This window comes from Mobula birostris, chromosome 23 (genome assembly GCF_030028105.1).
Source record: "Mobula birostris isolate sMobBir1 chromosome 23, sMobBir1.hap1, whole genome shotgun sequence".
Classification (NCBI taxonomy): domain Eukaryota; kingdom Metazoa; phylum Chordata; class Chondrichthyes; order Myliobatiformes; family Myliobatidae; genus Mobula; species Mobula birostris.
Genome location: NC_092392.1, coordinates 46,706,107 through 46,728,923, shown reverse-complemented (window position 1 = coordinate 46,728,923; position 22,817 = coordinate 46,706,107). Strand labels below are relative to the sequence as shown.

At 39.3% G+C, this 22,817-nt stretch overlaps 1 protein-coding gene across 2 annotated transcripts in view; it reads left to right on the top strand.

The window, feature by feature from the left end:
* LOC140186937 (anoctamin-2-like) overlaps positions 1-22,817 on the top strand; it is a 150,226-nt gene that overhangs the window by 111,689 nt on the left and 15,720 nt on the right. For both annotated transcript variants that reach the window (XM_072241740.1, XM_072241741.1), the window contains 9 exons: positions 7,674-7,748; positions 7,951-8,152; positions 10,444-10,555; positions 11,458-11,515; positions 11,644-11,744; positions 13,614-13,765; positions 18,607-18,759; positions 18,873-18,925; positions 21,069-21,247. In XM_072241740.1, the coding sequence (XP_072097841.1) occupies positions 7,674-7,748; positions 7,951-8,152; positions 10,444-10,555; positions 11,458-11,515; positions 11,644-11,744; positions 13,614-13,765; positions 18,607-18,759; positions 18,873-18,925; positions 21,069-21,247 (1,085 nt within the window). The remainder of the gene's footprint in view (positions 1-7,673; positions 7,749-7,950; positions 8,153-10,443; positions 10,556-11,457; positions 11,516-11,643; positions 11,745-13,613; positions 13,766-18,606; positions 18,760-18,872; positions 18,926-21,068; positions 21,248-22,817) is intronic.

The following is a 22,817-nucleotide window of genomic DNA, read 5'->3' as shown; positions in this document are numbered from 1 at the left end:
ATGTAGTGTCTCAGAAAACAGTAATTTCCTTTGCAATCACCCTGCAATTCATGAAGGTAGACTAAAAAGCCGGACAAGAGGAATCTTAGAGATTTTGTTAAGAGCAATGGGAATCCAATGGGATTTGGACTCATTGTCTGAAGAAGGGGCTTGGCCCAAAATGTCAACTATCGACTCATTTCCTGCAGCATTTTGTGTGTGTTGTTTTGGACCTAAAAGGCTTCTTTAATTATTATGGCCACTTCAACTCAGTGGATCTGTTACCTGCTTAGAGGTGAAAAACAGATCAAACAAGCTAAAGCCAGCTTACAGTGAAACCCCATACTGGTCCGAACATAGAACAGTACAGCACAAGAACGGACCTATCGGCCCACAATCTTGTGCCAAACCAATTAAATTAGTAATCAAACGGACAACTAATCACGTCTGGCTACACAATGTCCATATCCTTCCATTACCTTCTCACTCATGTGCCTATCTACAAATCTCTTAAAATTCCCCAATGCGTCATCACTCCAGGCAGCGTATTCCAGTCACCCAGCACTCTCTGTGTAAAAAAACTTGCCACTCGCATCTCCTTTGAGCTTACCTTAAATGCATGCCCTCTGGTATTAAACATTTCAACCCCGGGAAAAAGATATTGTTTCTCTATCTATGCTCTCATAATCTTTTCAATCTCTATCAGATCTCCACTCAGCCTCCACCACTCCAAATAAATCAACTCAAGTTTGTCTTCATCAATTATCTGTTTGTGTTAAAATATGTGGTTAGCAGTATGGACATGTGGTGCTGCTTTCCCCAGGGCTGTATATAATAGATTTATGTTTCCAGGAGCAGAATATGTTGGCTTTCTGTTCTCCGCACTCAAACCTATCTTCCTTCCCAAACTATCAACTGGTTGATCCTCTACCTCCCGAATTTTTAAAACATTAGAACATTAGAAAGTTTTTGACAAAAACAGGCCATTTGGCCCAACAAAGCTTGCCGAGTTCCTATTCGCATATTGTGTTGAAATAATTATCAAGTTTAGATTTGAAAGTCTCTAAGGTACTATTCTCAACTACACAACTAGATAGTTTGTTCCATGTGTCCACAGCTCGCTGTGCAAAGAAATGCTTCCTGACGTTAGTCTGAAATCTCCCTTTAGCCAATCTCCACCTATCACTCTGTGTCCTCATTGATGGATTAATTCTGAAGTAATAGCTGGCATCCACCTTAATTATACCCTTAATGATTCTATCATGTCTCCTCTCATTTTACATCTACTCAGGCTATAGTTGATTTAATTTTTTCAATCTTTCTTCATTGCCCATACCTTGCAAACCTAGAATGAGTTTAGTCGACCATCTCTGGACTCTCTCCAGTGCCTTCAAATCCCACACACAATATGGAGACCAAAATTGTACACAGTACTCAAGGTGTGGCCTCACAAGCACATTTTGCAGCTTGAGGAGAATTTCTCTTGATTAGAACTCCACTGAGCGTATTATATAGCTCAACGTTCTATTAGCCTTCCCTATCACTTCTGTGCATTGTCCAGATGTTGACAGTGATGAGTGTGTCAGGATGCCCAAATCTTTCTCATACAGTGTGCTTTTTGACTCAAGACTACCCTCCCCCACCAAATGTATATTTATATCCAATACTTCTATGTCCTACATATAATACTTTACATTTATTTACATTAAATTTCATTTGCCATTTACCTGCCCACATCTGTTTTGTTCAGATCTTCAGATTTTGTTCAGATCTAACTGTATTGATTCTGCTGTCAAAATGTTATCAGTCCGTCCCTCTAGTTCTGTGCCATCGAAAAACTTTAATAGTTTCCTATGTGTTTATCCAAATCATTAATGTAAATTAGAAGCAGCAGTGGTCCCAAAGCTGATCCCCGCAGAACCGCACTTTAACATCTTCTAGATGTGAAAATGACCTTCTCATTGTAATTCATTGTTTCCTGTTTTTGAGCCAATTCTTTCCATTCGCACATCTTACCCTGAATTCCCACCTCCTGTAAATTGATTATTAACCTCTCATGGGGTACCTTGTCAATAGCCATCTGAAAGATCAAGTAAATGATATCAACAACACCACTGTTATCATAAATTTTAGTTGCCTCTTCATAGGACTCCACCATATTAGTAAAACATGATCTCCCCTTTCTGAACCCACGCTGGCTTTCTGCCAATATGCCTGTTCTTACCAGTTGCCTTTCCATCTCATTCTTTATTATTGTTTCCATTATCTTGCTTGCAATACACATTAAACTTACTGGTCTATAGTTACCAGGGTCAATGTGGTCACCCTCCTTATATCCTGGGACAACACTAGCCCATTTCCAGTCCTTAGGGATTTCACCAGTCTCCAATGACTTCTGAAAAATACATGTTTGTATATATAATCACAGACCTCGTTAGGTACATTTGACAGGCTTCACACAGAACAGGGACAACCCTACGCCAAGTAAGTGACCTCCGTCTGTCTCACTGAAGCTTTGCATCCCTGTCATCAGCCTCCAGATAGTTCAATTGTCCTCTTCCCCAAAATGCTGCCTCACCAGTACTCACCATCCAATCCTCACACTCTCCCAAACCCCAGCCTCACCTGTTGTCTGCCATGAGATTGGTATTGGAAAGGGCTGTGGAAAAAAAGGGCCTTTCACGGCGTAAGGCCAGCTGACACTGTGGACATCAGCCATTGCTGAATATTTAAGTAGCAGGTCCATGGCCAAAATAGCTGTTGACATTGATTTGATTTTATTGATTTATTTAGAGATACAGCACAGTAACACTTCCTTCCGGCCCAACAAGCCCATACTGCCCAATTACATCCCATATGACCAATTCACTGTATGCCTTTGGGATTTGGGAGACTGGAGCACCCAGAAGAAACTCACATGGTCACAGGGAGAATGTACACCCTCCTTACAGTAGTGGGAATTGAACCTGGATCACTGCCGCTAACTATGGTATTGCTTTGCACTGTTGTAACTATATGTTATAATTATGTGGTTTTTTAATCTTGGTTTGTCTTGTGTTTCTGCGATATCATTCTGGAGGAACAAATTGTATCATTCCTTAATGCATGCATTACTAAGTGACAATAAAAGAGGACTGCGTGTCCTCATAATCTAATCTAATCTAACTATTAGGCTACCATGCTGCCCAAAACTGGATTAAGACATGACCAGTGTAGTTCCATATCTCTCTCACCATCTTTACATCTTTCACATACTTCCAACATCTTTTTTGCTGTAATGAGTTTCTTAAATGGAAATATTATTGAACTTTATATCCTCTTTTACTCTCTGACTTCATCCACTTCTTCATCTTCCAATGATCTTCTAATTCAATCCTTTCTTGATGTTGGATGCATAATTACCTTCATTCTAAATTATCCCCACACTTTCAAGACCAATTGCTGCCTCACGTGCTGCCATTGAGGCTTATACATTCTCTCTGTGTCCTGGCAGCTCCTGTTTCAACACACATCCACAGTTGTGCTGCACTGCGATTCGCTGGCCACTGTAAAAGTGCTACTTGTGTGCAAGTGTACAGTGGGATCTGTGAGATTTGATGGGACTGTGAGGAGAATAAAAGGGGGTTAATGGAAGTGAGTGCTTGATGGTCTGAATGCACTAGGTGGATTGAAAGGCCTGATTTTATGTTGTATGACTTTATGATACTCTATGAGGAAATGGAAACAAAAATATAGTTCTGTCTGTTTCCCACTCTGCTACAGAAGGTAGTTCAAACCAGTTAGGCTCTTGAATTCCCTGTTTCATCATATTCAACCAGATAATTTTTACAGTGCCCTATAATAGTTAATTTATGCACCACTTTGTTTATCTATGTGTAATTCATTTGTAACTTTTCTATGTTATTGTATGTTATGAATGTGTTATGTGTACTACTGTGCCTTACACCCTAGACTGGAAAAACATTGTCCCATTTGACAGTATACATGTGTATAGTTAAATGACAATAAACTTGACTTGATTTGACTTGACTTTGTTAAATATATTCAAAGTGGGGTTAAATTACTTATTAGACCTAGACAGATCGAAGAATATGGCAAGAAAGCTAAAATAAGGAACTTCGACTACCTGCTGTGGTCATACTGGATGACGGTATAAGCTTGAAGGAATGTAGTACTGAAAATGATATGAGTATCTCAAAATGGGTGAAAATAGATGGACCAGGCCTTCTATTTTCTCCCGTTTAGAGACACATGAACCATTATCAGTACTTCACAATTTCTGCCTTCAGTGCCCAGTCACAAACCGGTGTGTTTCTCCTTCTGAGTGAAAGGTAGTTAACCTGAAACATTAACTCTATCTCTCTCCCCACGGATTCTGCTTGACCTGCTGAACATTTCCTGCTTTTATTTAAAATTACTAAAGAACAAGTTGTGGAATGTAAGTTAGACTGTAGGCCTGGGCTGTGGGAAGGTTTTTGAAAGGAAATGCATTGAAACAAAATAGTCTCAGGGAGGATAATTGAGAGATGGAAAAATCCACTACTGTGAACAGGTAATCACTGTTGTAATAGTTAATAATACAGTCCTGCCAATGTGAGTGCGGACTTTGTATTGTTTCTCCAATTTTATATTTGCTCCATGGGTATAATGTAGTAATCAACAGACTACGCTTTCTGAAGTCAGTGATAGACAAGTAATAGTTAGAAAATTACACACGAAAGCAAAATAAATAAGACAGAAAGTCAAAATGAAACTGCAAATGCTGCAAATATAAAATTTAATCAAAGCTTTTTGCTGGAAATACTCAGGAGGTGAAGCAGCACCTGTGGACAGAGAAACTCTGACCTGAAACGTTGACTCTGTTTCTAGAGGCCTGACCTGCTGAGTGTTTCCGGCATTTTTGATTTTTAATATAAGATCTCTGAGGATATAACCTGGTCCCAACATATTGATGTAGTCAGAAAGAAGGCAAGATTGCGGCTATATTTTATTAGGAGTTTGAAGAGATTTGGCATGTCAACAAATACACTCAAAAACTTTTATAGTTGTACTGTGGAGAGCATTTTGACAGGCTGCATCACTGTCTGGTATGGAGGGGCTACTGCACAGGACCGAAAGAAGCTGCAAAAGGTTGTAAATCTAGTCAGCTCCATCTTGGGCAGTAGTCTACAAAGTACCCAGGACATCTTTAGGGAGCAGAGTCTCAGAAAGGCAGTGTCCATTATTAAGGACCTCCAGCACCCAGGGCATGCCCTTTTCTCACTGTTACCATCAGGTAGGAGATACAGAAGCCTGAAGGCACACACTCAGCGATTCAGGAACAGCTTCTTCCCCTCTGCCATCCAATTCCTAAATGGACATTGAAGCTTTGGACACTATCTCACCTTTTTTAATATACAGTATTTCTGTTTTTGCAAATTTTAAGAATCTGTTCAATATACTTAATTGATTTACTTGTTTATTTATTATTATGTTTTTATTTATTATTATTATTATTATTATTTCTCTTTCTGCTAGTTTATGTATTGCATTGAACTGCTGCTGCTAAGTTGACAAATTTCATGTCACATGCCGGTGATAATAAACCTGATTCTGATTCTGATTCTGAGATAGAGTCTGCTGTAGGCAGACAGACAAGCAGTGATGATTACGCAGTCAGTAGATAGTGTCAAACATAAGCAGGCAGGTGATGTATTGCAATTAACACTTACAAATTTGGCTTGAAGTATACTTGTAATTACATAGACCACAGAGCAGTACAGCACAGTACAGGCATTTCGACCCACAATGCTAAACCAACCTTTTCACCTATGCCAATCTCAATTAAAGCTTCCCTCCCTCATAACTTCCCAGTTTTCATTTATCTATTTGCCTGTCTCAGAGTCTAAATATAGTAGGGTACAGTACAAATTATTCAGTGTCACTTTAAATACAATGCAGCAGGAAATTCAGAAGCCTGATGGCCTTTGGGAAGAAACTGTTCCTCATCCTGACCGTTCTTGATTTTATGAATCGTAGCCTCCTGCCTGTTGGTTGGAAGTTAAAGAGGATGCTGGATGGATGGGGGGGGGAATCCTTGATAATATTAAGGGCTCTGCGTATGCAGCCCCCCCCGATAAATGCCCCTGATGGATGGTAGAGAGACTCCTCTGATCCTCTTGGCCATTCTCACAGTCCTTTGTAGGGATTTCAAGTTTGATGCTCGGCTGCTCCCAAACCAGATGGAGATGCAACCTGTCAGAACACTGTCAATGGTGCTCCTGTAAAATTCAGTTAAAATGGGGGGAGGTTCCTCGCTTGCCTCAATATCCTCAGGAAATGGAGGTGCTGCTGTGCCTTCTTATTCAGCAAGGTGATATTGAAGGACCAGGTGAGGTCGTCTGCAATGTGAATTCCCGGAATTTGGTGCAGTTAACTCTGTCTACAGAGGAGCCACGTACTGTATACGCAGAGAGAGATGGTGCATCTGCACCTTCCTAAAGTCCACAATCATTTCCTTGATCTTCACTACATTCAAATTTTGGCTGTTCTCACAGCAGTTCACCAACTGCTCCACTTGCTCACCGTACTCCGACTCACCGTCGTTGATGACGCCAACCACTGTAGTGTCATTGCAAACTTGATGATACGGTTTGAGCTGAATCCTGCAACACAGTCATGCATCGGCAATGTGAACAGTAGTGGGCTGAGCACACTGCCCTGGGGAGTGCCAGTGCTCAGCATAAAGGGCTAGAGATGTTGCTACCCACGCGGACTTTCTGTTAGGAAGTCCAGGATCCAGTTACAGAGGGAGGCATTGAAACCCAGCTAGGACAGTTTCTGAGGTATTGTGAGTCCCTCTAGCAACACACATCAAAGTTGCTGGTGAACGCAGCAGGCCAAGCAGCATCTATGGAAAGAGGTACAGTCGACGGCTGAAACGTTCACCAGCAACTTTGATGTGTGTTGCTTGAAATTCCAGCATCTGCAGAATTCCTCGTGCGTGTGTGTCTCTCTAGATGGGATTACGACTTGGAAGTGAAACTATACCAATGAAACTCCAGTTTATTTTCTATTGGTCCCCTAACCTGGCTCTGATATAAAACAAGGGTCAACTTTGTTCACTAAACACATTTACATGTATTGGGAATTTGCTGTGGCGTGTTGGCACAACAACAAAAAAAAATCAACAATTATAAACATTAAAGTTTCTGCAGATGCTGGAAATTACAAAGAATAATGAATTATATAAAAATAAAGTTAGAAGTATAGATATGGAGGTAGTTACAATGTAAACAGCATTATAAAAACTAGTTTACAGTGTTTACAGTACAGTGCAGTGACGAGGCAACTGATAGAGAGGGTGGGGGAGGTAACTAGAATGGTTGATCAGATTAGCTTCCTGGTGAAGAAACACTGAAGTTGGCATAAAGTTTTTATTTTAAATCCTTAGCACTTTCCTGAAGGGAGCATTTAGAAAAGGCAGCTCACTAAGTGGGTAGTGTCTGGGATGGTTTTTATTTTCCTGCTCGTCACTTTGTAAGCCCTGTTGTGATGATAGACTGCAGCCAATGACTTTTTCTGTAATTTCCATATATTGTGAGAGGATGCTCACAACATACAGAAACTACAGCAGACTGTCTCTCAATGACCGCTTGTTAATTACTGTGTGGATACTTTACCTTCCCTCTAACCACACCTTTTCCAACCAACAGGCTGAGAATGAGAAGCTGACCTGGCGGGATCGAGTTCTTGGCTACCTGGGGAACTTTGTCTCGATTCTGTTCATGGTAGGATCAGTGGCACTTCTTTTTTAACAGTATCAGTCTGAAGCAACATTTTACTAAATAGAATTTGAGGTTTGTGTTTAAAAAAAAATGTCAAGAACGAGAAGTGCCTCAAGTCCAGCCAAGGGCTGTTGTCGGAGGTAATGCTGCCCAGAGTGAAACTTGTGAAAGCCGATAATCCTGACTACTTCTCTTTTATGTGCAGATTGGTCTGACATTTTCTGCTGTCTTTGGAGTCATTATATATCGAATCTCCATAGCCACAGCCATGGCAATAAGTGCAACTGAGGGCAGCAAGTCAAACATCCGGGTCACAGTGACTACAACTGCTGTCATCATTAACCTTTTGCTGATTCTTATCCTGGATGAGATTTATGGAGCTGTTGCTGAGTGGCTGACGAAAATGGGTACGTCCAAATGACAAGGTCCGTCCAGAAGGAGTCAAATATTCAGTGAGGTGTCACTGAAACCTTCTGGGGTCATTCCTTCGTCCACATTGTTAAGATTATAATGATTGGGGTTAATGTTTCTAAAACAATAAAAGAAATTATTCCATCAGTTTTTAAAAGAATTTTTTGTTCAGATGGGATAAAAACACTTCTGGAGGATTATAGTTCTTTAAAATTTATTTCTGGGACATTGAAGCTATTGACTGGAGGTTAACACACTGGTTATATTCTAGACTAGAGATCAGTATATTTCCATATGTTAAAGAATGAATGATTTTCAAATATGCAAAGAATTGCACTGTGTGCAGTTTTGGTTGCCTTATTATTGCTAAAAGTGGCAACTTGGGAAGAGTGTAGAGAGGGTTAACAGGGCTAAAAAAGCCCGAGTTAAAGGGAGAAGATAGCCAGACTATGTAGATCTTTATTTTAGGCATGAAAATAAAGCTCAGTGCCCAGTGTACCTGTCCAGGTAGATGTGAAGCTTGCAGGACACTGAAACTAAACAAAATATTTTTAGAGTCCGAATCAACATTTCTCCATTGGCCCATACCATTCAGCTTAGTTCAGTGGGCAGCTTTGCCTGCATAACAACAATGGCTGCACTTTAGAAATAATTCCTTATCATGAAGCACTTAGGCATAAACTATGAACATGACGTTGCTCTGCACAGGTGCAAACTCTTTTTCTCTTACAGAAAAGATTTGCCTCCAGGTGACTGCTTTTGCAAGGTCCCAAACCAACCTGTATCTAATGCTGTACTTTTAAAAGATAATTACCACTGTAAGGTGGGAGACAATCTGTAGCCTTCATTCCTTCAGGTACTGCATCAGAATTATGAACCATTACAGACAAGCTCTGATCATTCTCTCTTCCACTGCTTGGAAATTCCAGTGGTTTGGCATCTGATTCTATGTTCCTTTTAACACATCTGGAGCTCTTGTTCCTGAACTCCCTTTAAACTTGGTGCTTCCTATTTCATGTGTTCCTTTTTAACATACCAGACCACTGGTTTCCCCACTCCCTTTCAAACACTGGGGCATTAGATCCAGCAATCCTTTCAAACTCACCAGGGTCCTGTTTCCCAAGCTCACCTGGTTCTGATTCCCTCTCTCCCTTTAAATTAACCAGGTTGACAGGGAAGTTTATTCTACTGCTGTGTTGTATTAAAAAAACATGCATTAGAAATGTTGTTGAAGGAAAATAACATCAGATAGTCCAGAAGGTTACCAGTCCAGCTCCGCCAAAATGTGTTGGATTAACAGAGCTTAATTGTGTGCACTTTTTTGTAATGATTTTGAGGGTTAACTGTAGCTTGAACAATGGTAGTACTTCCTTAACACTTCCTGAACAAGTTCCATGTGAACTTTAATATTCAGTGAAGGAGCAACTGAATTTTGATTTAATTCCTCATCTAAAAGATGACACCTTTCGTTGTGCAATGCACCATCAGCGTTGCACACAAGTATAAGAGTGCACGCCTGTCCTCTAGTCTTGAGAGTGTGACCTGAAGCCCCAGATTCCTACCTCTGAGGCAGATGGGCTGTTCTGGAGTGTGTTCCATGACAGCGGCACTGTACCATAGTGGTCAGCAACCGATGCTTTGTGGTACAGGTGACCAGAGTTCAATTCCCAGTGCTGCCTGTAAAGAGTTTGTATGTTCTCCCAGTGACCATGTGGGTTTCCTCCAGGTGCCCTGGTTTCCTCCCACAGTCCAATGACATACTGGTTGGTAGGTTAGTTGGTCATTGTAAGTTGCCTCGTGTTTCGACTAGAATTAAATTGGAGGATTGCTGGGCGGTGTGGTTCAAAGGGCCAGATGGGCCTATTCTGTGCTGTATCTCAATAGACTATTAACTCAGCTTAAAGTGGCTACTGGATTATGGCTTTGTGGATGGGAAAAGAATTAAAGCAAGTTAATGACGAAGTACACGAAAACTCTGATAAATATCTGGTAATAACATGCTATATGGTTTGTTTGCTATTGAAGTATACTTAACAGTCTAATGCTTTGTATGTCAGTGAACGGGTTAAGCCCATAAAAACGCTGGCTCAGACTTGGCACAACTTCAAAGACTTTTTCCCACTCTCATGACTCAACTTTCATGCAAAGTAAGAAGCCTTGTGAAGCATGATATTCAAATAGAGTTAAAAGATGAGTATTAATAGTTTTGAACATTTTCTGATACTAATAGCTCATCAAAACCTATTAAATATACTTAGAGTTACCTGTTATCTGTTTCTTTTTTCAGAAGTCCCCAAAACAGAAAAGATCTTTGAAGAAAGATTAATTCTGAAAGCATTCCTGTTAAAATTTGTCAACTCTTATGCTTCTATTTTCTATGTGGCCTTTTTTAAAGGACGGTAAATTTCAATGATTTAATATTCTTTGAAAAGAATAAATGGTATAGTCTACATTGAATCTTAAAGGAAGATTGTTAATGTGCTGTTTCTGAGATTTATCTCAATCTTCCTGCACAATTAAAGTTGATCAGGAAAACCACCAAGGACATTCCCTGTAATAGTCTTAAAAGGAATGGAAAGCTGGCAATGGCTGTGCTTGTATTGATTGCCAGGACTCTAAGCTTATGGCCCATTCCGAATAATTGACTTATTTAACTTGGTACAGTTTCAACTGAACTGGCACTTTGTTCCTCAATTTAGATTTGATTGATCTGAGCATTTAGAAATTCTAAGGATTTTATGTTTTGAACCAAATTGTTGATGCGCATTTCTCTCATGAGGAACTGGTAATTGGGAGTGCTACCCAGGTCACCTTTACTTGATAGTTTTCCTGTTTAGGGATATCTTGCTGCTATATAAATACAAGCTATTGTTGGTAAGCACTCCACTTGAAGTCAATGGAACTGTAGGTAAAGTTGGAGTGTAAGTGGCTGCCAATATGATGGAAATTTGCTTTACATTACTGCATAAGATGAGTGTCTGCTGTATTTTGTATTCTCAGAAGGAACACAAAAATAGCATTTTATTCATCCTCAGCTGTTAGTCTCACTGAGGAGTATCTATCTGTGCATTAGGAAGTAATAGTATGCTGCTATTGTTGTGGATGGTCTGACCTTGAAGTGAAGCCACAATGTTATGATCTAACTGACCACCTGATGCATTTACTGCTTTTATTCAAATGAATATTAAATTTATATTAAAATATATAATTATATATATGACATTTATATTAAAATGAATAAACAATGTGACAAGCACAGTTGTGTGTTGAAGTACATGATAATAGTATATCTCCATGGCAGGTTTGTTGGTCGACCTGGGAAATATGTTTATGTCTTTCACAACTATCGAATGGAAGAGGTAGGAGGACAAATTTTATGCATGGTGTTACTGTAGCATTGAATAATTCTGTGGAATTCATTATATAAAATTTAATGCTTTATATGTTCCAAGATAAAATACTTCACTTTCCCTTCACTTCTAACCAGTGCGCCCCTGGAGGCTGTCTGATTGAGCTCTGTATCCAGCTCAGCATTATTATGCTTGGAAAGCAACTTATTCAAAACAATCTTTTCGAAATTGGAGTTCCGTACGTACTATCACTGCTTCTGTTTGTTCTTCAACTGTTTTCTAACCAAGAGGATATTTCTTTACCTCATATTGCAACTTCATATATTGTATGCAAGGCAGCAAGGAAGCCGAGGCAACACTTGGTGAACTTGTCCAGTTACTAAATATATCTATAGACCTGAAATATCTCTTTGATATATGTATGGGCATTAGGTCAGGACAATAATATAGAGGGGAAAATTGGTCTCATATGCTTTGTGATCTATCCTTTGACCAAGTTTCTACCTACAGTCATGATAGTGTTGTCTTCTTCAGGAAGAACAAGATTAGACTTGATTTAAGTAATGTGTAACAGAGTTGAGGACCCTGGTCAACAGTCAGACATAAACATTTGCAACTTGTGCTAAATACTGGTGGGAACTCGTTCGATTATATCTTGCTATATTCAGGAGGAACACTGAGATAAGCAGTAAGATTTGAAGCCAGACCAGATGTTTCTTCGAAACTGAAAGATTAAGCCTGCAACTATATGACATTTTTCAATGTAATAAAATGCCTTTATTTATTTATTTATTCATTCATTCATTTATCCATCCATCTATTCATCTATTGATCTATCTATCCATCCATCCATCCATCTATCTATTTATTGAGATATAGCATGGAACAGGCCTTTCTAGCCCTTTGAGCCACGTTACCCAGCAATCCCCTGATTTAATCTGAGCCTAATTATGGGATAATTTATAATGACGAATTAATCTGTCAGCCTGTATGTCTTTGGACTGTGGGAGGAAACCAGAGCACCTGGAGGAAACCCACATAGTCACGGGGAGAATGTGCAAACTTCTTACAGGCAAGGACAGGAATTGAACCCCTGTTGCACGTACGGTACAGTTTTGTGCTAACCAATATGCTACTGTGCTGCCGCACTCTGTAGTCATAATGGTGAAGGCGACAAGACTCTTAGTGAAGGAGAAGGGTTATTTGAGGGCAAAATTTCTGAGTATTTTCAATTAGTAAAGGAAAACTGAGAGTCTTAGATAGAATGTTCCATTATAGGCACCACAGGATGCAAACTTTTTGATTAAAGGTAGTGCTGGAGCAGAAAGCTGGGCAAAATTAGAGATTCCAAGGAGCCCTCATTACTCAGGATGCTTGGGTTGCAGGCACCAGCACCACTGGCCAGTTGGCAGTGTTGCTAATTGTGCACTTGTTGATGATATGCCAGCTTCATCTGCTACAAGCTGTCAGTGGAAGAAATCCTCCAGCAGAATGCTGGGCTGTGAGCCGGTAACAGTGACGCATTTCCAAGTCAGGATGTTGCCTGAGTTAGAGGAGAAATTACTGGTGATGATGTTCCAAGTTGTTACTCTCCTCGACCTGTTACAAGATAAGCGATTATGTGCTTGGGTGGCGTTGTCGAGCTTGAAAACAATTTGAAGGTGGAGGAAATGAATTTAGAATGGCTGACCAAGCAGATGGGCTATAGTCCTGGACTGTGTTTTAATCTTGAACAATGATGAGGTTGCAATCATGATGGGAAATATAAATATGAGAAAGACAAACATTATTTTATAATGAGTTATGGAAAGCTTTAAGGTCATTTATGCAGCTACACACAAAAGTTGATAGGATGTTTGCAAAATTGAATTAAATGTCAAATTAGTAGGTAGAAACCCCACTGTGCTCAACCATTTTATACTGCAGACATGAAGGAATTTGACTGTAAAATGCTCTTTTAATCCCATTTTAATTTATAAATTTTTAGATTGCTATAATTTCAGAGTGGAGTTGACACTCTGCTGCACCAAATGCATGATCTTGTCAAAGGTTATGTTTCCAATTTTGTGCCTCAGTTACGGAAATATTAATTTTGGCTTTTCCACAGGAGGATAAAAAAATTGTTCAGGAAGCTAAAGGATGAAAGGACTGAAACCAACATATCGAGTATCCCAGATGCTATTAGGGAACCACAGCAATGGGACCTGGATTATAACTTGGAGCATTTTACTGGCCTGACGCCAGAGTATATGGAGATGAGTGAGTTTTTTTATTGATTGCGAATCTTGCTTATATACTTTCAAGTGGATCTACCAGTTTTGAAATGTGGTTGGAAATGTTTGTTGCATGAGATGAACAAAACATTGCAGAATAAGACACTTATTTCACAAATTTAATTAGTAGATAAACAAATTCACGGCTAGTTTGGGCTGTTTGCATGATAGGATGGGGTTTCTTTCATTTTGTATGACAGTGAGAAGGAGTGAATTTTCTTTCCCACTGAATTCAATGAAATAGAGCAACAACAGTGTAAAGTATGGAAAGCCATTGATAGCAAGGGTGTAAAATATGTTACAGATTTAGACATCTAATAAGAAAGATCATCATCTTACTAGCCTCCTGTTCCATAACTTGATTTGAATTAAGAAGAATCAGACGGTGGGTGTAGCAAGATGTACAATGTCCATAATAAAGCAGGGGAGCTGGAGGAAATCACAAATCCCAGATATATTTAGGATTACAGAGACATGAGCGCGGAGAAATTAGAAATGTGAGTTTATATATTTCAGAATTGGAGTACAGCCAACTTTGGTGATTATAAGGTAGTAGAAACAGAGACACTTGTAAGGAAGACAATTCTTGAATCCATGATGCTGATAAACAAAGAGGACACATGATCTAAAGGCAATGCAATAAATAAACAAATCCATTATTCTTTAAAAATGTAAAGTAATTATTCTGTGATATTGCATCTCCCGTGTTGTTGATAGGCAAGAAGAGGTAGATAAAGACAATCAGAGAACGAGTCCCTACAATATATACAAGATTCTTATTTACTCCTTTTACAAAAAAAAGCAACAGGGTAGGATCTCTTGAATCTAATAATAAAAAATAAAGCAGAATAAATAAAAGAAATAAAAGTAGGGGAATATCTAAGCACAATGACCTAAATGTTTCAGAATCAGAATTAGAATCAGGTTTAATATCCCTGGCATATATCATGATGTGTGTTGTTTTGTGGCAGCAGTAAATTGCAATACATCATAACAATAATAAACTATAAATTACAATAAGAAATATATATATATAAATTAAACTAAATAGGTAGTGCAAAAAAGAGAGCAAGAAAAAGAGAGACAAAATAGTGAGGTAGTGTACGTGTGTTCATTGTCCATTCAGGAAACTGATGGTGGTGCGGAAGAAGCTGTTCCTAAAACTTTGACTGTATGCCCTCAGTCTCCTGTATCTCCTACTTGATGGTAGCAATGAGAAGAGGGTATGTCCTGGGTGATGGGGGTCCTTAACGATGGATGGTGTCTTTTTGAGACATTACCTTTTGAAGATGTCCTCAGTGCTGGGGAGGTTAATGCCCATGATGGAGCTGAGTGAGTTTACAACTCTCTGCAGATTTTTCCAGTCCTGTGCAGTGGCCCCGATGTACCAGATGGTGATGCAACCAGTTGGAATCTCCATGGTACATTTGTAGAAATTAGCAAGAGTCTTTGGCGATATACCAAGTCTCCTCAAACTCCTAATGAAATATAGCCACTGTCATGACCTCTTTATATCAATATGTTGGGTCCAAGATAGGTCTTCAGAGATGTTGACACCGATGAACTTGAAACTGCTCACTCTTTCTACTGTTGATCCCTTAATGAGGACTGGTGTGTGTTTCCTTTACTTCTCCTCCCTGAAGTCCACAATCAATTCCTTTGTCTTACTGAAACAGAGTGCAAGGTTGATGTGACACCACTCAACCAGCTGATCTGTCTCACTCCTGTACACCTTCTCATCACTGTCTGAGGTTCTGCCAATAATAGTTGTGTATTCAGCAAATTTATAGTTGGCATCTGAGTTGTGCCTAGCCACACAGTCGTGGGTGTAGAAGGAGTAGAGCAGTGAGCTAAGCGGTATTCTTTAGGTGCAACAGCAAGGAGAAGATTCACTTGAAGATGACAATAGTGGAAGATATAAGCATATTGAAGGCCAGGTTAATGGTTTGGAGTAGAGCTGATTTTGATGTGTTAAAATAGAATTTAAGAAGAATTAGTGAGCAAAAATATTGAGAAAATGAAACTGTAGAACAATAATGGAAAACATAAAATGGTGCTCAATAGGGTACAGGCAAAATACAGTCCAGTAAAATGATTAAAATAAAAATGAATCAAGATGAATGAATATATGAGGGAACAAAGGTGATGAGGAAAAAGACATATATTCAATACAATCAGTGGCCACTTTATTAGTACAGGAGTAGAACCTGGTTTGTTCATCTACATCCACTTCAAGGTTCAACATGTTGTGTATTCAGAGATGCTCTTCTGTGCACCACTGTTGTAATACATTGTTATTTGAGTCACTGCTGCCTTCCTGTCAACTTGAACCAGTTTGGCCATTCTCCTCTGACTTCTCTCATTAACAAGGCGATTTTGCTACTCAGTGGGCTTTCTTTTTTGCTTTTATCAACTTCCTCTGAAAAACTCTAGAGACTGTTGTGTGTGAAAATCCCAAGAGATCAGCTATTTCTAAGATACTCAACCACTCTATCTGGCACCAGCTATCATTCCATGGTCAAAATCACTTAGAGTATATTTCCTCCCCATTCTGATGTTCAGTCTGAACAAAAACTGAACCTCTTGACTGTGTCTGCATGCTTTTTGCATGGAGTTGCTGCCACATGTTTGGCTGATTAGATATTTGCATTAACAAGCAGGTGTACCTGAAAAAAAGTGTTTATAGACTGCTTGGGAGTATTTGTTAAGAAGAAATTGAAAGAATTCAAAGAAGTAAAAGAAATGATTAAGAAGGCAAAGGGGAACGGTGAAGTTAAATTATCAGGGGACATAAAAATAATGGAATTATTTTAGTAGCGCATTAATAGAATACGAAGATTGGGGATGTGGAAAAGGCCATTAAGGGGCAGATGAAACAATAGTACAAGTAACAGCAGGAAAATGGAAGAAATGATAAATTATAATTGTATATCAGTGTTTTCTAGGAGGAATAGAAGAGTGAACATGATATTCAAAACAAGAAGTATGATGAGTGATGAACAATTTGAAAGGAGTGGAACAGTATGCATTAAATAAAATAAAAATAAACTACCAATCTGATGAAGCTGCAACATAAAGAGTAGATTTATGCCAAACAGGGGGAAAACATGCAATAAACGAAGTTAAACAATCTGACACATCATATTAAAGCTTTGCTGCTCGTCTATGTCTAATTCCAAAGAGCAGGGGACAATTAAAAATCTCCGAAAACTTTCCCAGTCTCTGTAATGATGGGGTCCTGCATGAAAGTGGAAACTAAAGCTGAAGCATTCATAACCATCTTCAGCAAAATAACCTTCCTCTTGACTCACCATCCCAGAAGCCAATCTTACATCAGTTTAAGTCACTTCATGTGATATCAAGAAGTGGTTGAGAGTACTAGGTTCAGCACTGGGTACACTCCAAATAACACACCAGCTGCAGTTCTGAAGGCCTACATATTCTCTCCAAGTTAGACACCATCCTGACTATGAAATAAATTGTTAGTGCCCGGTGTAAATCCTGGAACTCCCACCCCAACAGAATCCCAAGAAATTCCCATGAGAACGATTGCAGTGGTTGGAGAAGTTGTCTCACCACCATTATTTTTAGGAGCAAAGAAGATTGGACAGTAAATACTGACATTAATAGCAATGTTCCTATCCTGGAAAAAAAGTCTAAAACCTAAAGGAGGATAAAACCTCATTCTAAATTCCTGAATTTATGGATGAAAACACATTGGGATGTGAGGGAATACTCAGGATGGGTGAATAGTGGGAAAATAAGTTCAGCACTGAAAAGTGCATCCTGCTGCACTTCAGGAGGAAAAATTGGGAAACCAGATATAATTTAGAAGATGTGAGTTTGTGGGATAGAGGAACAAATGATTTTGGAGTACAATACACTAATTACTGACAGTTACTATCACTGGTTGCCAAGGTTAACTAGGCAGCAGGGTTTATGTATGTAATTATAAAGAATGTAAGTTTTCCTTAACCTGCGTAAGCCTTGGTTAAGCTAGATAATGTTTATTGCATACAATGCTGATTTCTGTTTTATATGAGGAAATTGGATCATTAGATAAGGTGCAAAGAAGCTGTGTAAGGATGGTACCAGGGTTAGAGAAAGGTGAACAGATTGGCTTACTTTCCTCTGAAGAGAAGAAGGCATAGGGATGACCTGATAGAGATCAAGGAAATAATGAATGCTTTTTGACAGAGTGAATAGAGAGATAATGTTTGCCAATGAGAGGAGAGCATAACAAAGGGTCATCAATGTTAGATGGTCACTAAGGAATCCAACAAGGAATTCAAAAGGAACTTCTTTATTCAAAAAATGCTGAGAATATGGAAGTCACCACCACAGGCAGTGGATGAAGTGAATAGTGCCAATACTTTTAAGAAGAGGCTGGCTAAGCATATGTAGACATAACTTTCTGGGGAATTTTTATTCTCCAAATCCAACTGTCCTTCAGAACCTAGTGGAAAGTTGAATCACTGCAGCCTGTCTGAAAGTTGTTAAGCAGTAGGTTACACAACGTAGACTCAGTGACCTTGGAGGAATGCCGGTGTATCTCCTTGTCATAATGATGGACGACTTGGAGGAGAACACAGTTGATTTCAATCCCAAGCACCTGTTCTCCTTTTAGACGGATAAGGATAAGAGATTTGGCAGATACTGTCGGACAAGCCGTGTAATTTGATGGTGTAGATTTCACAAATGGTATCAATTATTGTGGTGTGCGGGTAGTGTAGAGACCAATGTTTTGTTCTCCACACTTAATTGAATGATACAGAGAACTGAAATTGTGTACGTTGAGAGGCTTTAATAAACATTATTTTCTTCCAGTTGTCCAGTTTGGTTTTGTGACGCTTTTTGTCGCATCCTTTCCCTTGGCACCATTGTTTGCGCTTCTAAACAACATCATTGAAATACGGCTGGATGCCAAAAAATTTGTCACTGAGCTAAGAAGGCCAAATGCAGAGCGTGCAAAAGACATAGGTACGTCTGCACTAAAAAATATGCATTTACAATTCATTGGAAATCATGCCTGTGATTTGATTTGCACTGATGGTCTTGTATTTTTATATAAGTGTGTCTTCTTTATCTAATAGGCATCTGGTATAACATTCTGAGTGGACTGGGGAAACTCTCAGTTTTCATCAATGTAAGTCAGTAAACTTTCTGCTAACTTTACTAAACAGATAGAATCTTCATTTATATGAAACAGGGTTTAGCCATAATTGAAGTGACACAAATAATTGCCTTTTTATTAAACAATTTGTAGAGTAAAATCAGAATAATTATCATTTATCTAAACTGTGAATGGAAAATTGTGCTCTCATTGGTTCTACTCGTAAACCCTGAATCCTGGAGTGCAGTACAAGTGGAGTTGTTTTTCTGGGACTGTATGGGCTTTCACTAGTTGCTTCATTTCCCTCCTGCAAGGTTATCGATTCCTGTAAGTGAAAAAAGAATCAAAGGGGGTTTGATTATGAAAGAAAAAAAGTCAAAGAGGTACTGGGAAATAAGGAGTGGTGAATTTGCGGCTCAGGAAGTTTCTCCGATGGAACCCGATGAGCCAAATAGCCTCCTTCAAAGTCAAATGATGTAACTGCTTACATGGCAGGTTTAATTTGAAAGTTCTAGAAATGTTGACTTTCTGTTCAAATAGTGACTTCCTGTGTTTGTTTAACTTGAAGCAAATTTAACACAGGCTCTGCCTGTTATGTGTCCATTAATTTTCTTTATTTCTTCATAGTTTTTTATGCTGTTGTGGCATCCATCAACAAAAACTCAAGTAAATTGTGCAGGAAGCTATATTTTCCAGCATTGATTTATAAGGAACACTCTGCACTGATGTACTGAGGCCAATGTTAGATTTGTTGACTTAATGAAAATGTTCCCTTGTGGAAGTAAAATTAACAAATTGGCAGAGCTCAATGTAAACTTCCTTAGTGAAAAAGAAACAATCTTGATCTCATTTCAGGACTAATTGAGATGTCCTAAGGCAGACTGTACTGTGGAAAGCCTTCCCTTAATGTTGCATTAGGGGATGCACATTTCCTGTTTGTAGATAGTGATCTGACGTTTCAAGGCAGAGGGAGAACTATGCTTGAAACTGAAGAATGGCTCTAATCCTGAGTTATTCAGATAATCAGGCCCTAGGTCAGGCTTCTCAAAGTACTCAGCATCCACACACCAAAATTCTGGACTATTGAACAGATTTTACAGAAACAACAGAGTGGACAATTAAAGGACGAGAACGCCCTTCTTGGCAACAGACCGTCCAAATGTAAAATTTCAAATGTGTACTGTTGATATTCAGATTCTGTAATGATATATGTGCTATGATTAACAATCATTCCACATGATATAAGCACAGCAAGTAAAGGGATGACTTTTATACAAACTTATAATAAACACTGGTTTGATCCATCTTGGGCACTGCATTTTAGGCACACAAAAAAATGAAGACTTTGGAGACAGCACGAGGAAGTTTATTAGAAGTCCCAGAAGTGATGGATTAGTCATAAAGAAGTTGGGGTTATCTCTAAATCAAAGAAGGCAAGAGAGAATTGATAGAAGGGAATGCAATCATAGTGTCTATATAGGTTTTGAGAAACTGTGTGAATGAAGTACCACATAAAAAACTCGTTAGAAAAATGCAGTGGAATGATCAGTGTTGACTTAGGTAAACAAAAAAATTGGCTTATGAACAAAAAGCAAGTAGTTTTTTGGAGAGGAAAATGGTGATTACTAGTGTTTTCCAAGGAATGGTGTAGAACCATGATACATGAATTGAATATTAGAGTAAAGAATAAAAAATAAAGGAAATATTCACCTTCTGTGCTGTTATGACTCTATGCCTCTGTAATTCATAAAATTATGAAGGCGCAAATGGAGTACATAAGGACAAATTGCTTCCAATAACTAACATGCCAATAACCACTGACCTAAGAGCATTGACTAAAGAACCAATAACAGAATATATGTCTTTTGGAGAGGAAGTGGAAAGTAGTGCTTAAGCGGACAGTGGATGTATGTTTAATATGTCTTTGTAATGCAGCTGGATAAATAAATGAAGGAACAGGGGAGAGGGACAAATTTGAATCTACCCTTGCTGACCCAATGGACTGAAAGGATTTTTTCTGTGTGCAGCTGTTAGTGAATACCTGTTTCATATAATTCTACAACAAATTAATGTCCATTACTGAGAGAAAACAGTAACCCTATTTAGTTTAACATTGGAATTGACCTTGCATCTGTTGAATTATGGCATTAAAATATTTTATTTGTGTATCATCCAGGCATTTGTAATCGCTATCACATCAGACTTCATCCCACGCCTTGCTTACCAGTACATGTACAGTGATGATGGCAGTATGCATGGCTTTGTGAATCATACCTTGTCATACTTCAATATCAGTGAATTTCAACAGAGCACACATCCCCAATCATCACATTTCACCAATATTAAAGTCTGCAGGTAATTCAATATGTTTTCAACTGTTGCTGATGCTTGATTACTGTTTTTCTCAGAAAAGGCCTGCTTTATTCTAACCTTCAAGCTGAGATATAACTTTCCAATATACTGTGTTAGCAAATGCAAAGTTAGCATTCACTTCAAGAGGACTAGAAGCAAGGTTGTAATCCCAAGGCTTTGTAGGGCATTGGCCAGATCACACTGGAGTATTCTGGGCATTTTTGGGCCCCTATCTAATAAAGGATGTGCTGGCATTAGAGAGAGTCTGGAGGAGGTCCATTAGATTGATTCTGGGAATGAAAGGGTTAATGTATGAGAAGCATTTGATTCTTGGCCTATACTCACTGGAGTTTAGAGGAATGAGGGGGGATCTCATTGAAACCTATTGAATACTGACAGGAAATAGTCAAGTTCTAGTGGAGTTAGTGGGTTGATTAGTCTTACTGCTTGGGGAGGGAAGCTGTTTTCGAGTCTCGTGGTCCTGATTAGATGTTATGTAGCTTTCACCTTGATGAGAGTGAGACAAATAGTCCATGAGCAGGGTATGTAAGATTCTTGCCACTGGCCCTTTCAGACACCTTTCTGTATACATGTCCTCGATGGTGGGTAGGGTGGTGCCAGTGATGCATTGGGCAGTTTTGATTATCAGTTGTAGAGCATTCCTATCCTCTGCACCGCAGTTTCTGTATCGAGCAGTGACGCTGTTTGTAAGGATGCTCTCTACTCCACATCTGCAGAATGACATGATTATGGATGTGCAAAGTCCAACTCTCTTCAGTCTCCCCCTGGTGAGCTTTCTTGAATGTGTAGGGTGGGTTCTAGGGCCACGAGAGGTTGTGTTTGATGCGCACTGTCAGGAGTTTGAAGCTGCTTGCAGTTTCCGCCGCTGCGGCGCCAATGTAATGGGGAGTGTGAGTGTATACGTTCCCCTGAAGACGATAACCATCTCTCTGGTAACAAAGAACACCAAAGTTGGCACTTGAATCAAAGTGTTCCATCCGTCCTCTGCTCTCTACACACCTTTACTATCAGTTCCTGTCTCATGCCCCGATGGCTAGGTTCTGTCCTTCCACAGCTGGAGATGAAGCAGTTTGGCTTCTACGTGTGGCTGACTCAATGATCAGGAGATGGTGGAGATCATCTCCTTTGCACATCTCCATCCAAGAGCTAGATAGATGATAAGGCTAAGAAAAGGTGAGAGCATTGATCAAGTGGTACCTACTGATGAAATGTAGCCAGCAGGTTCTGCGGGTACAGGTTCTGATTAAGGTTGATTCCGATATCTGCCACCACCTGACACAAGAGGTCACTTACACCTCTTCAGGTTACGGTTCTGAGGCGGGTCTGAGGAAGTTCAATCTTTGTTCACTGCTAGAGTTATGGCTAAAGCCTTCAATTCATTTAGCAAAAGAATAGCAAAATTCGTAAGTGAGCTTACATCTCTTTTGCTAAACAGACTGTCAACAATCTCGAGGGAAGCCTTTCCTTGACATTCAAGGAAACAGCTTTGATACTGAAGTGTTCATTTCCAGATTTGCTTGTCAACTCTTTATCCTTAGTACTGGACTGTGCG